Source organism: Cebus imitator, unplaced genomic scaffold (genome assembly GCF_001604975.1).
Source record: "Cebus imitator isolate Cc_AM_T3 unplaced genomic scaffold, Cebus_imitator-1.0 Scaffold85, whole genome shotgun sequence".
Classification (NCBI taxonomy): domain Eukaryota; kingdom Metazoa; phylum Chordata; class Mammalia; order Primates; family Cebidae; genus Cebus; species Cebus imitator.
Window position 1 is genome coordinate 3648614 of NW_016107400.1, and position 16649 is coordinate 3665262.

The 16649-nt window shown below is 41.5% G+C and overlaps 1 protein-coding gene across 4 annotated transcripts in view; it reads left to right on the plus strand.

Annotated features, from left to right (window-relative positions):
- The window catches only part of LOC108308477 (acyl-coenzyme A synthetase ACSM5, mitochondrial), a 34834-nt gene that overhangs the window by 10005 nt on the left and 8180 nt on the right, over window positions 1–16649 (plus strand). Inside the window, exons 4-11 of one of the 4 annotated variants that reach the window (XM_017534311.2) lie at window positions 407–614; window positions 2454–2597; window positions 4735–4888; window positions 8029–8108; window positions 8960–9034; window positions 10085–10208; window positions 11730–11810; window positions 11953–12054. In XM_017534311.2, coding sequence (XP_017389800.1) covers window positions 407–614; window positions 2454–2597; window positions 4735–4888; window positions 8029–8108; window positions 8960–9034; window positions 10085–10208; window positions 11730–11810; window positions 11953–12054 — 968 coding nt within the window. Of the gene's footprint in view, window positions 1–406; window positions 971–2453; window positions 2598–4734; window positions 5339–8028; window positions 8109–8959; window positions 9035–10084; window positions 10209–11729; window positions 11811–11952; window positions 12055–16649 lie in introns of those variants that run through there. The other 3 variants (XM_017534312.2, XM_037740556.1, XM_017534316.2) reach the window with 3 other exon arrangements.

The following is a 16649-nucleotide window of genomic DNA, read 5'->3' on the forward strand; positions in this document are numbered from 1 at the left end:
AAAGAAAGAAAGAAAGAGAAAGAAAGAAAGAAAGAAAGAAAGAAAGAAAGAAAGAAAGAAAGAAAGAAAGAAAGAAAGAAAGAGGGAGGGAGGGAGGGAGGGAAAGGAAAGGAAAGGAAGGAAAGAAAGAAAGAGAGAGAAAGGAAGGAAGAAAGAAAGAAAAAGAAAGAAAGAAGGAAAGAAAGAAAGAAAAAAAAGAGAGAAAGAAAGAAGGAAGGAAGGAGAAAGAAAAGTCCTTAGCACATGTAAATGCTTTACAAATATTTTGGATTTCATTGTTATTATTATTACCTCTTCTAGCTCAGGCATTCCAACCCTCCCCAGCCCCTTCCTGTCCTCATCTCTTACTTCTATTCCCAAGTCCTCTCCTGCTATCCAGTCAACATCCCCTTCTGTTTTATGCCAGGGGCTGTCATGATTCCAGGTATCACTCAGCTGATGGAGAAGGACCTCAAGTACCGGCTGCAGGCATCCAGGGCCAAGTCCATTATCACCAGTGACTCCATAGCTCCAAGGGTGGATGCCATCAGCGCTGAGTGCCCCTCCCTCCAGACCAAGCTGCTGGTGTCAGAGAGCAGTCGGCCAGGCTGGTTGAACTTCAGGGAACTCCTCCGGTGAATTGGGGCTCTCCAGGAGAACATCAGAAAAATAAAGCCATTTCCCCCTTAAGCAACAAAAGATGAAATCTTTGCTGATTTCACACATAGAGAGTGAATCAGACAGGAACTCTCCCATTGGCAGCCAGACTGACATGAGCGTAATCCTGGTCACTATCTCGATGTTCAAGGTCACTCATTCAGTCAGTGCTGGATTTGTCAGCAGCTTTGCTTCATGCTTCTACAATGGTGGTGGTAGTTATTAGAGCTACAATCCAGAGTATATGAAATAACCTATATGGTGCATTTAGTACACAGCAGGTGGTCATTTAATAATAAATTAGTGGCCATGTATTGGGTACTTAGGATATTGCTCGATACTGTGCTACATAAGCCCTCACCTTCATTCATTCATGTAACGAAGAATTAATGAACATCTATTTTGTGACAAGCATTGTGTTTGGTGTTCAGAACACCATAATGGATAAGGCATCGTCTTATTTAATCCCTGAAAAGGACATTAGAATGTGCACTTTAACCCAGTTTTACAGATGAGGAAACTGAGACTTGGAAAACTAAAGTTACTTGCCCAAGGTGCTAAAAAGTAGTCAAGTCAGGATTGGGCAGAGCCAAGACCACATTTGCCTTGGAGCAAGGACCTGGTGGAAACCCATCTGAGAATTTGGGACTTTGTTCTGATTGGAAGCCAGAACCCAAAAGGGACCTCTCAGGCGCCTGAACCATTGAGTCACAAACGCTCACCCCACAGACTGGCTGCATCAGATTCACCTCGGTGCTGTTTTGCAAATAGATGACAAGGCCTCACATCTGACCTTCTTAACCAGACATAGCTGAGCAAGAGCCGTGGGGATCTGTTTTCAAAAATCAGCCCATAGGGTTGGGTGCAGTGGCTCATGCCTGTAATCCCAGTACTTTGGGAGGCTGAGGCAGGCAGATCACCTGAGGTCAGGATTTCAAGACCAGCCTGACCAACATGGAGAAACCCCGCCTCTACTAAAATATACAAAATTAGCCAGGCCTGGTGGCACATGCCTGTAATCCCAGCTACCTGCGAGGCTGAGGCGGGGATCGCTGGAACTCAGGAGGCGGAGGTTGTGGTGAGCCGAGATTGTGCCATTACACTCCAGCCTGGGCAACAAGAGCAAAACTCCATCTCAAAAAAAAAAAAAAAAAAAGCCCATTTTGATGAGCTGTCAGGTGGGCCTAGATCAGTGGTTCTCAATTTTGGTTGTTATTAGAATTACCTGAGAAGCATTTAAGAAAACATCAAAGATTCTGATTTTATTTTGTTCAGAGTGGGTACAGGCAAGTTTCTTCCAAAAATGCACTAGAGAACTTCAAGGTACACCCAGGGTTGAGAGCCAGTAGATTAGCTGATTATCCAGATCACAGAACTTTGGGAATTACCTAGATCTCAAAACCCCATATTGGGGGAAATCTTTAGAAAACAGTTCTAAATCATTAAATTTAATAATTAAATTTATTATTAATAATAATAAATGGGGTGGGGTGGAAATTGTGCCTAAATGTGCAGAATTATAGACATGGACATGTGTGTATTCTACCAGAAAGTCCTCATGCCTTGGTAAGAAAGCATGGACTCTTTTGAGTGAGTTATTTAACCATTTTGAGCCTCAGTTTCCTTGTCTGCAAAAGGGTTACAATGACAGTACCTACCCCATGAGGCAGTTGCAGATGACCCATGCCGGACATCTCAGCACAGCACCTCACACGTGGTATTATGAAATGGTAGTCATATTATATTGTTGTTATACATGTTATAGGTGCTACTATTTTTACTATGGTAGTGCTACCGAGATTTTTCACCTTTTACAGGGAGGCATCTACAGAACACAACTGCGTGAGGACAAAGAGTCGAGACCCGCTGGTCATCTGCTTCACCAGCGGAACAACCGGGGCCCCCAAGATGGTCGAGCACTCCCAGAGCAGCTACGGCCTGGGTTTTGTGGCCAGCGGAAGGTACCAGAGCATCTTGTCTAGAGGGTCCAAGAACAGAAAGTGATGAGTGGGCTGGAGGGGGTGGTTTGAGGGGGAAGGTGTCAGGAGCTGAGGTCAGTGAGCCAACGGGGCAGCTCGGGAAGGATCTTGATGGTTCTGGATTTTACTCTGAGTGAGGTGAAAAGCTATTGGAGGTTTCTTTTTAAGTCATGGCGCTCTCTCTCTCTCTTTATATATATATATATATATATATATATATATATATATATGTAGTACCCTTTTAACCATTTTAAGTGTACAGTTTAATGTCATTAAATACATTCACACGGTTGTATAACAATCATCACCATCCATTTTCAGAATTTATTTTATCTTTCCAAATGAAAACTCTGCCCCCATTACACAATAACATCCCATTACCCTCTCCCCTCGCCCCTGGTAACCTCTATTTTACCTTTCATCTTTATGAATTTGATACTCTAGGTATTTCGTGTGATTGGCATCATGCAGTCTGTCCTTTTGTTTTGCAATTTGGCTTCTTTCACTTAGCATAATGTTTTTAAGGTTCATCCATGTCGTAGCATGTGTCAAAATTTTCTTCCAAGACTGAAAAATATTCCATTGTATGGAGAGACCACATTTTAAATAATCCGTTCATCTGTTGATAGACACTTGGGTTGCTTCCACATTACAGCTATTGTCAATAATGTTGCTATGAACACTGGCGTACAAGTACCTGTTTGAGTCTCTGCTTTTAATTCTTTCATATATGCAGAAGTGAAATTGCTGGACCATGTGGTAATTCTATGTTTGATTTTTTTTGAGAAGCATTGGATATTTTGAACAGAGGAGTGACATAATCTAATATGTTTTTTGAAAGCCTCACTCAGGATGTTGGGTTGACAGTGAACTGTAGGGAAAACAAGTAAACAACATGACTGGTGCATTAAGAGGCAAGCATGGTTGGGGAGTAGTAGTAGGAGAAGCGATGAGATTCTGAATATATTTTCAACCTAGACTTAATAAGACTTTCTGACAGATTCAATGTGGAATGAGAAGGAGAAGTCAAAGATGGCTCTAAGTGGAATGGCCTGAATAACCGGAAGCACTAAATGATGGGGGAAGAACTGTGGGATAAGCTGTATGGTGGGAAGAAAGCAGAGTATATTTATGGAGTTGTCGATTTGAGAGGCTTCTTAGACATTTCCATCCTGTTGTTAAAAGGGGAGATGTTGAGTGGGCATTTGGATATACATGTCTGAAGTTAGTGAGAAAGATTCATGCTGGACTTATCAGTGTAAAGATGGTATTTAATACTATGAGATAGGATGAGATCAGCAAATTGTAATATAAACTGAAAAGAGAATGGGTCTCAGGACTGAGTGCCTGAGGCATTTCTGCACTGAAAGGGGAGACCAGGAGGACTCAGCAGAGGAGACTGAGAGGGAACAGCTAACGAAAAGGAGGAGAACCAGTAGTGCGTGTGTCCCAGAATTCAAGTGCATGATCACTTTTCTGTCTTCCACATTTTCAGACACTGCTTTCCATTCTTGGGATGCTCTTGGTTCTCTGCCTCACCTATTTAATCCCTGTGCATTGTTTATGTCTAACTCAAGTGTCACCTCCTCTAACGGAGCATTTCTCAGAAGCCCATCTCCATCATTGCTCTGGGTTAGGTCCTATTCTCTGTAATTGCACAAGGCTTTATGTTTAGCTCTATTAAAATACGCTCTCCAGGGGTCTCCTAGATATTTATACTTCCTAACTATAAGCCCCTCAAAGCAAGACTAGTCATTCTTTTCTATATCCCTAATGCTAAGTTTGGACTAAGTGCTAAATAAATGTTGGCTAAATAAAATGACCTTAGTGCAATATTAAGGTTAATTTTTTCCCCTTATAGATCACATTCACTGGACTGTGAACTTTTTTGGAAACTCTTTTGCTTCTGTATTCTTAGCCTAGAGCATAGATACAGAGAAGATGCTTACCAAATGCTTGTTGAGACAATAGTTGGCCTAATGGTTCTTGTTCAGGTACAACAAATATAAGTGAGTACCCACTGTGGGCAGGGTTCCAAATGAGGTGATATAAATAATACGATCCTTTTTTAAAGGTAGAATCATTGCCGAGGGTGCTGACATTCTCTAATTTTTGGCAGACGGTGGATGGCCTTGACCGAATCGGACATCTTCTGGAACATGACTGACACTGGCTGGGTGAAGGCAGGCTGGACTCTGTTCTCTGCCTGGCCTAATGGATCTTGCATTTTTGTGCATGAGCTGCCCCAAGTTGATGCCAAAGTGATCCTGAATGTAAGAAGAAAAACCAACACCCCCCCCATATGTGTTGGGTATAAGTGAGATGAGTGGGATACAGATTCTAGGCTGCAGGAGAAAACACATGAATCAGTGAATTTAAGGCTTCTTTGGTGTGGCTCCCCAGCCTTCCATAATCTGATTCCTGACCACCTGGTTCTCTTCAGTCATTGCCTACATTCTACCTAGATTCCTAGATATCCAAACCTGTGCATATTCTATTTCTCCTGCATGGGGGTTGTCCCTGTCTCCACCACTTTCTTTCCTATGCTCTTGCCGAAACTCTAGGTATTTGTCAAACCCTTAGGCAAAATCAGTCTGTGCCTCAACTCCAAATGCTACTGTCCATGGTGCTTAACATGAGTAATTGGCCCAAGCAGAAAGTCCTGGTGACTCCTGCTCAGCCTCCCAGGGTCTTCTCATAGGGAGGGAGGAGATTGGTGTATATATTTATACACCAATTTATACATGCATTGCATGCCTACATCAAAGCATCTCATGTACCCTATAAATATATAGGGTACATGAGATGCTTTGATGTAGGCATGCAATGCATGAAAATCACATCATAGAGAATGAGGTATCCATCCCCTCAAGCATTTATCTTTTGTGTTACAATCTAATTATACTCTTTTAGTTATTTTTAAATGTGCAATTAAGTTATTATTGACTATAGCCATGTTGATGTGCTTTCAAATAACAGGTCTTATTCATTCATTCTATTATTTTGGTACCAACAAACCATCCTCATCTTCCTCCCAGCCCCCCACTACCCTTCCCAGCCTCTGATAATTTTTTGGTACCTACTAACCATCCTTATCTCTCCCCACAATGCTCCTATTACCCTTCCCAGCTTCCAGTAACCATCCTTCTAATCTTTATTTCCATGAGTTCAATTGTTTTGACTTTTAAATCTTACAAATAAGTGAGAACATGTGAAGTTAGTCTTTCTGTGTTTGACTTATTTCATTTAACATAATGATTGCCAGTTCTACCCATGTTGTTGCAAATGACAGTACCTCACTGTTTTTTGTTTTGTTTTGTTTTGTTTTTTGCCTCCATTGTGTATATGTACATTTTCTTTATCCATTCATCTGTTGATGGGCACTTAGGTGTCCATAGTAGATTTTTAAAAATTTATTTTCATAGGTTATTGGGAAACAGGTGGTGTTTGGTTATAAGTTCTTTACTGGTTATTTGTAAGATTTTGGTGCACGCATCACCTGAGCAGTATTCACTGCAACCAGTTTGTAGTCTTTTAACCCTTGCTCCCTTCCCATCCTTTCCTCCAAGTCCCCAAAGTCCATCGTGTCATTCTTATAGCTTTGCATCCTCATAGCTAAGCTCCCGCTTATGAGGGAGAACATAAAATGTTTGGTTTTCCATTCCTGAGTTATTTCACTTAGAATAATAGTCTAAGTGAAATAATAGGTCCCTGTGAATACCATTAATTCATTCCTTTTTATGGCTGAGTAGTATTCCATTAGATAGATAGATAGATAGATAGATAGATAGATAGATAGATAGATAGATAGCAATTACAAACTGTGCTGCTACAAACATGCATGTTCAAGTATCTTTTTCATATAAAGACTTCTTTTCCTCTGGCTAGATATCCAGTGGTGGGACTGCCAGATCAAATGGTGGTTCTACTTTCAGTTATTTAATGAATCTCTACATTGTTTTGTACTAGTTTACATTCCTACCAGCAATGTAGAAATGTTCCTTGTTCACTGCATCCATGCCAACATATATATATTTTTAATTTTTTGATTATGACCATTCTTGCAGGAGTAAGCTGGTATTGCATGGTGGACCAAATTTGGTAGATTCTTAACATATATTGATTGTTATCATCATGATCAAACTCATCATCATCATTATCCATGTAGTGCTTGATCAGCCAATGTATGAACCTTCTCCTTGCACTACCCCCAGCTATGACATAGTGTTTTCATTACCTATTGCTATGTAATAAATTATACCCAAACTTAGCAGTTTAAAAAATAGGAATTTATCTCACAGTTTCTGATGGTCAGGAAGCTGGAGGCAGCTTAATGAGGGGGTTTGGGAGTAGGATCTCTCATGAGGTTGCAATCAAGAGGTCAGCAAGGTATGCTCATGTTTGTAGCAGCATTAACAACAACTAAAAGGTGAAAGCAACACAAGTTTCCATCAACAGATAAATGAATAAACAAAATGTGGTATATACGTGCAATGGAATATTACCCAGCCTTAAAAAGGAAGGACATCTTGTTATATGATATAATGTGGATAACCCTGGAGGACATCATGCTAAGTGAAACACACCAGTCATACAAGGACAATTACTGTTTGATTCCACTTACATGAGATACCTAGAGTAGTCAAATTCATAGAGACAGAAAGTACAATGGTGTTTGCCAGGAGTTAGAGGAATGAATAATGGGAAATTATTGTATAATGGGTACAGAGTTTAAGTTTCAGAAGATAAAAATAGTTCTGGAGGTGGATGGTAGTGATAATGGCACAACACTGGAAATATTTAATGCCACCAGACTATACACTTAAAAGGCATTCCAACAGGTAAATTTTATGTCGTATTTTACCACAATAATTTTTTAAAAGATATTAGCTAGGACTTTAATCATCTTAAGGATTGACTGAAGCTGGAAAATTGCTTAAAAGCTCACTGGTGGTTTTTAGCCGACTTCAATTTCTCACTGGCTGTTTGCTAGAGGCTCCAGTTTCTCACTGTGTGCACCTGTCCATAGGATGGCTTGAGCATACTGAAAACATGGTGGCTTGCTTTCCCCAGAATAAAGGATCCAAGAAAGGGAGAGAGAGTAAGAACATCCAAGACAAAAGCCATCGTCTTTGTACAACTGAATCTTGAAAGTGGTATTTGTCACCTCGGCAGTATGTCATTGCTGTCACAGACCCACTTTGGTATGACAGGAGAGGGGATTCCTCCAAAGGTGCAAATGTCAGGAAGTGGGGGGGTCATTGGGCACCATCTTGGAGGCTGGATACCACACACAGTTTTCAACTTCTCTGCTTTGGTAGTGAGAATATAAAGATGCAGTGCCTTTGGCTCCATCTTCATGGTCCCACCCCAGTGATTCTAAGGACATCTTTCACCCTTTGTTTTTGTCTAGACTCTCTCCACATTCCCGATAACCACCCTCTGCTGTGTCCCAACCATCTTCCGTCTGCTTGTGCAGGAGGATCTGACCAGGTACAGCCCATCTGTTTGCTGCTTCGAGAGCCTAAGTATATGAATATATAGCATGGGTATACACACACATACAACTATCCTCTCATTCCAACTCTCTCTGTCTCTCTATATATATGTTTTCTGTTTCTGTCTTTGTCTCTCTCTCTCTTGCACACACATTTATACATGCATACATATTGACAAGTCAACATACCGGTAAACCTCACAGATGCCCCTCAAGAACAAGCTTCTGGCTCCCCAAAATTTGTATCCATATGGAATCAAATAGATTTAAGGCAGTCTGAGATGCCCCTCAAGAACANAGATTTAAGGCAGTCTGAGATGCCCCTCAAGAACAAGCTTCTGGCTCCCCAAAATTTGTATCCATATGGAATCAAATAGATTTAAGGCAGTCTGAAATTTTAGCACCTGAGATAGGCTTCACCGCACACCATACACCCATGGGCTATTCTCTCAGCAACGTCTCTGCTACTTCTGTGAGGCAAGAGAAATGATGGGACAATTGTTAGCCACCTATGGAGTAGGATTTGTGGCCAGGGCCCTCAGGTCTGGCAAAACTAACAAGCCCACACCACGGTGTATGGATGCCCCGACTCTCTTCCTCAGACTAACCCCAGCCAATTGTTCTCTGAGATCATGCCAGTGGGCACCCAAGAGAAGGGGACAAGACGCTGAGGATGTTTCCATCCTGGGTGGAACCAGAGCAACATCTTCTGACAGAACAGGACTAGTTGCTGTGGCATATGGACAGAGGCCCACCGTCCTTCAGTACCTTCCAACCCTGACCTGTTCTCCCTCTTTTGTCCTCCCCCAAGTCCTGAGTCATCCTGTTCCCGTCTCATCATCCCTAGTCACAGGAATCTACCCACAAAGTGTCCAAAAAGAGGGAGTTCTTATATGCATCTAAAGGGGAATTCTTCTACAATGTAAGAAATTCATCCCATTCATTGCTCTGATGTGTGCATCTCCACAATATAATTTTAGCTGAAAGCAAGCTCCTAGTACCTTGTCAAGAACGATGTCATTGAATGCTATTTGGTAATACTAAGTAACTTAATCAAACCAATTTGATCTCCCCTCTCCCCCAGGATTGAAACTGTACTTGCAATCACTAATTTTTTTTAACAGTTTGGATGATTTGTTGAACAGAGAGGGCATTTTGCAACATAATTAATATCTGTAGGAATTTTTGGCCCATTCATCAGAATTTTGGGATTCTTAGAGAGCTGTCTTTTCAGTTATCTTTTCTTTCTTTCTCTTCTTTCTCTTTCTCCCTTTCTCTCTCTCTTCCTTCGTTCCTTCCTTCCTTTCTTTCTTTCTCTCTTTCTCTTCTTTCAGTTCTCACTCTGTCACCCAGGCTGGAGTGCAGTAGTACAATCTCAGCTCACTGCAGCCTCTATCTCTCAGGCTCTGGTTTTCCTCCTCAGCCTCCCAAGTAGCTGGGACTACAGGCATGTGCCCCCAGCCTGGCTAATTTTTTGTATTTTTGGTAGAGACAAGGTTTCACCATATTGCCCAGGCTGGTCTTCAACTCCTGAGCTCAAGCCATCTGCCCACCTTGGCCTCCCAAAATGCTAGGAGTACAGGTGTGAGCCACAGTGCCTGGCCTATCTTTTCAATTTCTAATTGATTTATCTTTTTCAATCAGATCACTGTCCAAACCAATTTATTATCAATCATTTTTTTCCAATTAAATTATTTTGGCCTTGTCATCTGGAACTCACCATATTATGCCAAAACCTATTATATGAGCTTCTGATTTTATCCCAAACTCAGATAGGATGAATCTTTTAAAAATTATCTGTCCATGAGGATTATGGTTGTGAAGCCAGAGGATGGGTGCATTTAGAGCTGATTAAAATGCAGGGGTATCTACCTTCTAGTGCCTGCGGGTATTTGCATCTGGGCAGTGGCACTGGAGGGCGGGTGCCATGAAGATCCTGACATAGGTGGCCTTGTTTTCCCTCCTGAGCAAGGTACCAGTTTCAGAGCCTGAGGCACTGTCTAACCGGAGGAGAGGCCCTCAACCCTGACGTGAGGGAGAAGTGGAAGCGCCAGACTGGTGTGGAGCTGTACGAGGCCTATGGCCAGTCTGAAACGGTGAGTGATGGAGAGGCCAGGTTGCTGCCTCATATCGCCTCAGAGCTTCCTACCTCTCCTGTCTGTCACCTCCCTGAAGCTACTCAGGGACTGCCCTGCCCCCAGGGGAGAAGCTGATAACAAAACTCCATCAGCTTTCCTTCCCTTTTGATTTCTGTATGTTCTCACTTATAAGCAGGGGCTAAGCTATAAGGATGCAAGACATACAGAGTGGTATAAAAGACTTTGGAGACTCAGAAGGAATAAGGGGGAGGAGGGGAATGAGGTTAAAAAAAAACTGCCTATTGGGTATAATGTATACTACTCAGGTGACAGATGCACTAAAATGTCAGAATTCACCGCTATAGAATTCATCCATGTAACAAAAAAACACTTGTATCCAAAAAGCTATTTAAACACACACATACACACACATACATATTTCTTAAAAGTTTAAAAAGGTAATTTAAAGTACTTTCACAATTATATCATGACCAGCAAGCCAGCCCTCACTGCTGAGGGCATTGTTTGTCTCTACCAAGACAGCCTACATCTGCCACTGTTCAGAGTCCAAAATTCTAAGCAACGTCCTCTATAGCCATATAGGAAGAGATCTAGGGATCAACTGAGTCTAAGCAATGTCCTCTATAGTCATATAGGAAGAGATCTAGGGATCAACTGAGTCTTTTGGCTTAGAGATGCATTAAGTTCTTTATGTTTGAGTGCTCATTGGAGTACCCCATAAATGTTTGTTGACTATGGAAAGAAAACAAGAAAGAATGAAAGAAAGAAAAAGAAAGAGAGACAGAAAGGAAGAGAAAGAAAGAAATTAAGGCAAGAAAGAAGGAAGACAATGAGGAAGGAAGGGAGAAAGGAAATAGAGAAGAAAAGAAAGGAAGGAAGAAAGGAAATAGGGAAGAAAGATGAAGGGAGGAGATAAGAAAATGGAGAAGGAAATAAGGGGGAAAGGAAGGAAAAAAGGAGGATAACTGGGCATGGTGGCTCACACCTGTAATCCCAGCACTTTAGTAGGCCGAGACAGGTGGATCACAAGGTCAGGAGTTCGAGACCAATCTGACCAACATTGTGAAACCCCATCTCTACTAAAAATACAAAAATTAGCCGGGGGTGGTGGCACACACCTGTAATCCCAGCTACTCAGGAGGCTTAGGATGAACCCAGGAGGCAGAGGTTTCAGTGAGCAGAGATCACGCCACTGCACTCCAGCCTGGGTGACAACAGCAAGGGTGTCTTAAAAAAAAAAAGAAAGAAAAATGAAGGAGGGAAGGAAGAAAACAGAAAAGGAGAAAGAAAGGAAAGAGTAAAGGAAGGAAGGAAAGAAAGGAGTAAGGGAGGAAGAAAAAATAAAGAAGGGAAGAAGAAAAGAGAAAGTGAGAGAGGAGAAGGGAAAGAAAGAAGAAAGTGAGGGTGGACGAAGAAGAGGGTGAGAGAAAGAGTTAGCAGTCAGGATGAGAGAAAGACATGGCCCAGTAAAGAAGTGAGTAGAAACGCTCTCCTTTATCAGTACTGTTTTCTCCCCAGGTTGTCATCTGTGCCAATCCGAAAGGCATGAAAATCAAGTCTGGATCCATGGGGAAGGCATCCCCACCCTATGATGTGCAGGTAGCAGCCTCTCACAACTTCTGGCAAAGCCTGGTGTGAAGAGGAGAAAGATGCACAGGCCTGGCTGGCACAGGCGGCTGGGCTGCTGGAATGGCCCAGGGTGTAGACACTCATATATGCACCTCTGTGATCTCCCTGCCAGATTGTGGATGATGAAGGCAACGTCCTGCCTCCTGGAGAAGAGGGGAATGTTGCCATTCGCATCAGACCCACCCGGCCCTTCTGTTTCTTCAATTGCTATTTGGTAAGAGGCAGGGAACAGCTGTTCTCATGACAGTGACTGTGTGCTAAACATTGTGCACCATACTTTGTAAATATCTATTTGTTTAATCCTTACAATGACTGCATGAAGTAGGTTGCTATTATTACTGATAAAGTTCTGTTATTGATAAGGAAGCTACTACAAAGTTGAAGTGACTTATCCAGCATCATGCAGCTAGGACAGGCAGGACATGGGATTGAAACATGGGTGTGTCTGAAAGGGCAAACATGTGACATGAGGGCAGCATCATTGTTTCAATGAGGAGAAAATCGAGGTGTAGGAAAGGAAAGGAGTTTCTCTCAAGGTCAAACTGTGGCGGGGCACAGTGGCTCATACCTCCAATTCCAGGACTTTGGGAGGCCGAGGTAGGTGGATCACCTGAGGTCAGGAGTTCAAGACCAGCCTGGCCAACATGGTGCAACCCCGTCTCTACCAAAAGTACAGAAATTAGCTGAGCATTGTGGCACGTGCCTGTAATCCCAGCTACTTGGGAGGCTGAGGCAGGAGAATCGATTGAACCCAGGAAGAGGAGGTTGCAGTGAGCCAGAGAGATTGTGCCACTGCACTCCAGCCTGGCCAAGGGACTGAGACTCCTCAAAATAATAATAATAAATAAATGAAGGTCGAACTGCACTACTGTGTCTGTCTTCAGGATTCTCTTTGTGGTTTTTTAGCAGTGCTTGTGTCCTGGGATTTCTTTCCAAGTTTCTGGGATAATTCAGTAACTGCTTCTCTTTTACATTCAGCTTGGCTGGTGTTTATGTCAGGCTTTTTCTTCACAGTTTTCTCTACAAAACTCTCAAACCTGGCTGTGCATTAGAAACACCTGGCAAGCCTCAGTTACAGCAGATGCTTGAGCCCCACCTAGGCCTAATTAAAATCAACATTTCTGATGGGGGTGGCTGTTTCCCAGGTGATTCGAATGTGCAGCCAAGCCTGAGAGCCACTGCTTAATAGAATGTCATCTCATGTGTCTAAGCTGTCAATCAGCTACACAATTAGAAGCAGCAGAAACAAATCAGCCTATTTGTTTTTGGAATGTTGCATTTTAGTGGTTTTTCTGTGACTACAAGAGAAATAATCTACCTTATTTTGTTTAAAATCACAGAAACTTCCAAAAAAAAAAAAAAAAAAAACCACAACAACATAGTAATCATAGCAAGCTGAGATCAGGTTAACATTTTAATGTATTTCCTGCTTATCAGTCTTGTAAATAACAGTAAATCTTTGGCCCCACTGAAAAATTTATTCATGTATTCATGAGTGTCTACTTTATGCTGCTAGGTGTTCAGGACTCTGGTACTTACTGCATTGTGTGCATTCTCTCTGGTCCTGAGATCATTCCACTGAGAGTACTAAAGTAATTTGAAAAATTATTTGCTAGAAAAGAATCTTGTTTTTTTTTTTTTTTACTGTTTCTATCACCTGTACCAACAGTGCGTTTTCTTTCCAGATTATTCCTTTTTATTTATTATTTTTTTTTGAGACAGGGTCTCACTCTGTCATCCAGGCTGATGTACAGTGGTGCAATCTCAGCTCTCTGCAACATCTGCTTCCTGGGCTCAAGCAATTCTCGTGCTTCAGTCTCCCAAGTAACTGGGACTATCTGCGCACACGACTTCACTGGGCTAATTTTGGTATTTTTAGTAGAGACAGGGTTTCGCCATCTTGGTCAGACTGGTCTCTAATTCTGGGCTTCAAGTGATTTGCCCACCTCAACCTCTCAAGGTGCTGGGATTACAGGTGTAAGCCACAGTGCCCGGCCCAGCTCATTCTTAATTAAGAGAAAAAATATTAAATCTCTTTGTGAGAATCATGAAACATGTGAAGATTATTATAGAGAATGTCAGACCAAAATTGTTCTGTGATTGATGGGTGATCATCAGAATTGATAAGCTAAGCTCATTCTTCCCCCACAATAAACATAAACATTTCAAATTCACAACGGTGATTCCCATTTATCTGAAATTGCACATGTCAGTTAAATGAATATGCCCATGTCAACTTTATGTCCCATATAAGCAATGTGCTTATTTTCCTGGGGAAACAAACTGTCAAATGCATAAACATTTGTTACAGTGCTGGCTGTTTATAACAGAAAAAAAGGTGAAGGGACTATCTAAATTTCTAATACCAGAAATTAGTCATGTAAAGGATTATATTATATTACAGCATTGTGAAAAAAAGCAAAAAAAAAAAAAAGAGAGAGAAAGAAAATAAGAAAAAGAAGAGAGAAAAAACTTAGAAAAAGAACCCAAATTTCTAATATCAGGAATTTGTTCAAATATATAATATCACCACCACAGAGAAATATTATGCAACTATTTAATATAATTTTTTTTTTTTTTGGAGGCAGGGTCTCATTCTGTCACCAAGGCTGAAGTGCAGTGTCACAATCATGGCACACTGCAACCTCAACTTCCTGGGCTCAGGTGATCCTCCCACCTCAGCCTCCCGAGTAGCTGGGAGTACAGGCACACACCACCATACCCGGCTAATTATATATATAGATATAGCTATAGATAGATAGATATAGATATGTGTGTGTGTGTGTATATATATATATGGGATTTCACCATGTTGCCCAGGCTAGTCTTGAATTCCTGGGCTCAAGTGATCCACCTGCCTCAGCCTTCCAAAATGCTAGGATTACAGGCATGAGCCACCATGCCTAGCCTATGGGAGTTCTTAATATATTCTTGATATTGGTCCTTTGTTTGTTATAATAGTTGTTAACATCTTCTCCCCAGGTTGTAGCTTATCTTTTCACTCTCTTTTACCTTCTTTTTGTTGAACAGAAGCATTCATTTCCATGTCATCAAATTAATAAGTTTTTAAATTTTATGGATAGCGTTTTTTGTCTTATGAAATCATTTTCAACTTTGGGGTAGAAAATACACATATTCACTTACAGTTTCTTCTAATAGTTTTAAAGTTTTGCTTTTGACATTAAAGTTTATAATCCTTGGGAGGCCGAGGTGGGTGGATCACAAGGTCAGGAGATTGAGACCATCCTGGCTAACATGGCTCACCCTGTCTCTACTAAAAATACAAAAAAAACTAGCCAGGCATGGTAGTAGCCACCAGTAGTCCCAGCTACTGGGAAGGCTGAGGCAGCAGAATCACTTGAACCCGGGAGGCGGAGGTTGCAGTGAGCCAAGATCGTGCCTTTGCACTCCATCCTGGCAACGGAGCGAGACTCTGTCTCAAAAAAAAAAAAAAAAAAAAAGTTTATAATCCATCTCTAGTTGATGTGTGCATGATATGAGAGAGGAATCCATTTTGTTTTTTTCTACATGAAAAACCATTTTGTTGAATAAATCCTCCTCTTCCCAGTTATCTGTCATGCTAATTTTGTCAGATATAAAAGTTTGATACAGGCCAGGTGTGGTGGCTCACGCCTGTAATCCCAGCACTTTGGGAGGCCAAGGCAAGTGGATCACCTGAGGTCAGGAGTTCAATACTAGCCTGACCAATATGGTGAAACCCCTTCTCTACTAAAAATGCAAAAATTAGCTGGGTGTGGTGGTGGGCACCTGCAGTCCCAGCTACTCAGGAGGCTGAGACAGGAGAATTGCTTGAACCCAGGAGACAGAGTTTGCAGGGAGGCGAGACCACGCCATTGCACTCTAGCTTGGGCGACAGAGCAGGACTCCATCTCAAATAAATAAAAAGTTTGATATGGTCATAGATAGATTTTGGCACTTTCTGGTATTTCCTTGATCACTTGCTGTGTCCCTGTACTGATACCATAAAGCCTTATCCACAAAAGCATTACCATAAGTCTTCATATGTAGACTTCTTCTTATTCAACTTATGTAGAAGGGTTTTACCTATTCTTAGCCCTTTGCTCATTCATTTACATTTTAGAATCAACTTGTCAAGTTCCATGAAAAATATTTGCTAATATTTTGATTAGAACTGTATTGTCTATAAAACAACTTAAGGATAATTGATATCTCAATTAACTATTTTTTGTTTTGTTTTGTTGTTTTGTTTTGAGACAGAGTCTCTGTCACTTAGGCTGGAGTGTAGTGGGGTGATCTTGGCTCACTGCAGCCTCCGCCTCCTGGGTTCAAGCGATTCTCCTGCCTCAGCCTCCCAAGTAGCTGGAATTACAGGCACCCGCCACCGCAGCCAGCTCATTTTTGTATTTTTAGTAGACGGGGTTTCTCCATGTTGGCCAGGCTGGTCTTCAACTCCTGACCTCGTGATTCATCCTCCTCGGCCTCCCAAAGTGCTGGGATTACAGGCGTTAGCCACCACATCCAGCCAGTTACGCCTTTCTTTCACTTTATTTATGTGTTCTTTAATGTGTAGACTTTTAAGTTTCTGCATACACACCTTAGAGATTGTGTGTTAGATATATTTTTAGATATTGGTAGCTTATATTTTTTCTTTTTTCTCAGAATGTACTTGTTGAATTGTGATATAATTTGCCTACAATAAAATTCACCCATGTTAAGTGTGCAGGTTAATGACTTTTTTTTTTTCCATTTATTTATTTTATTGCATTTTAGGTTTTGGGGTACATGTGAAGAACATGCAAGATTGTTGCATAGGTACACATGTGGCAG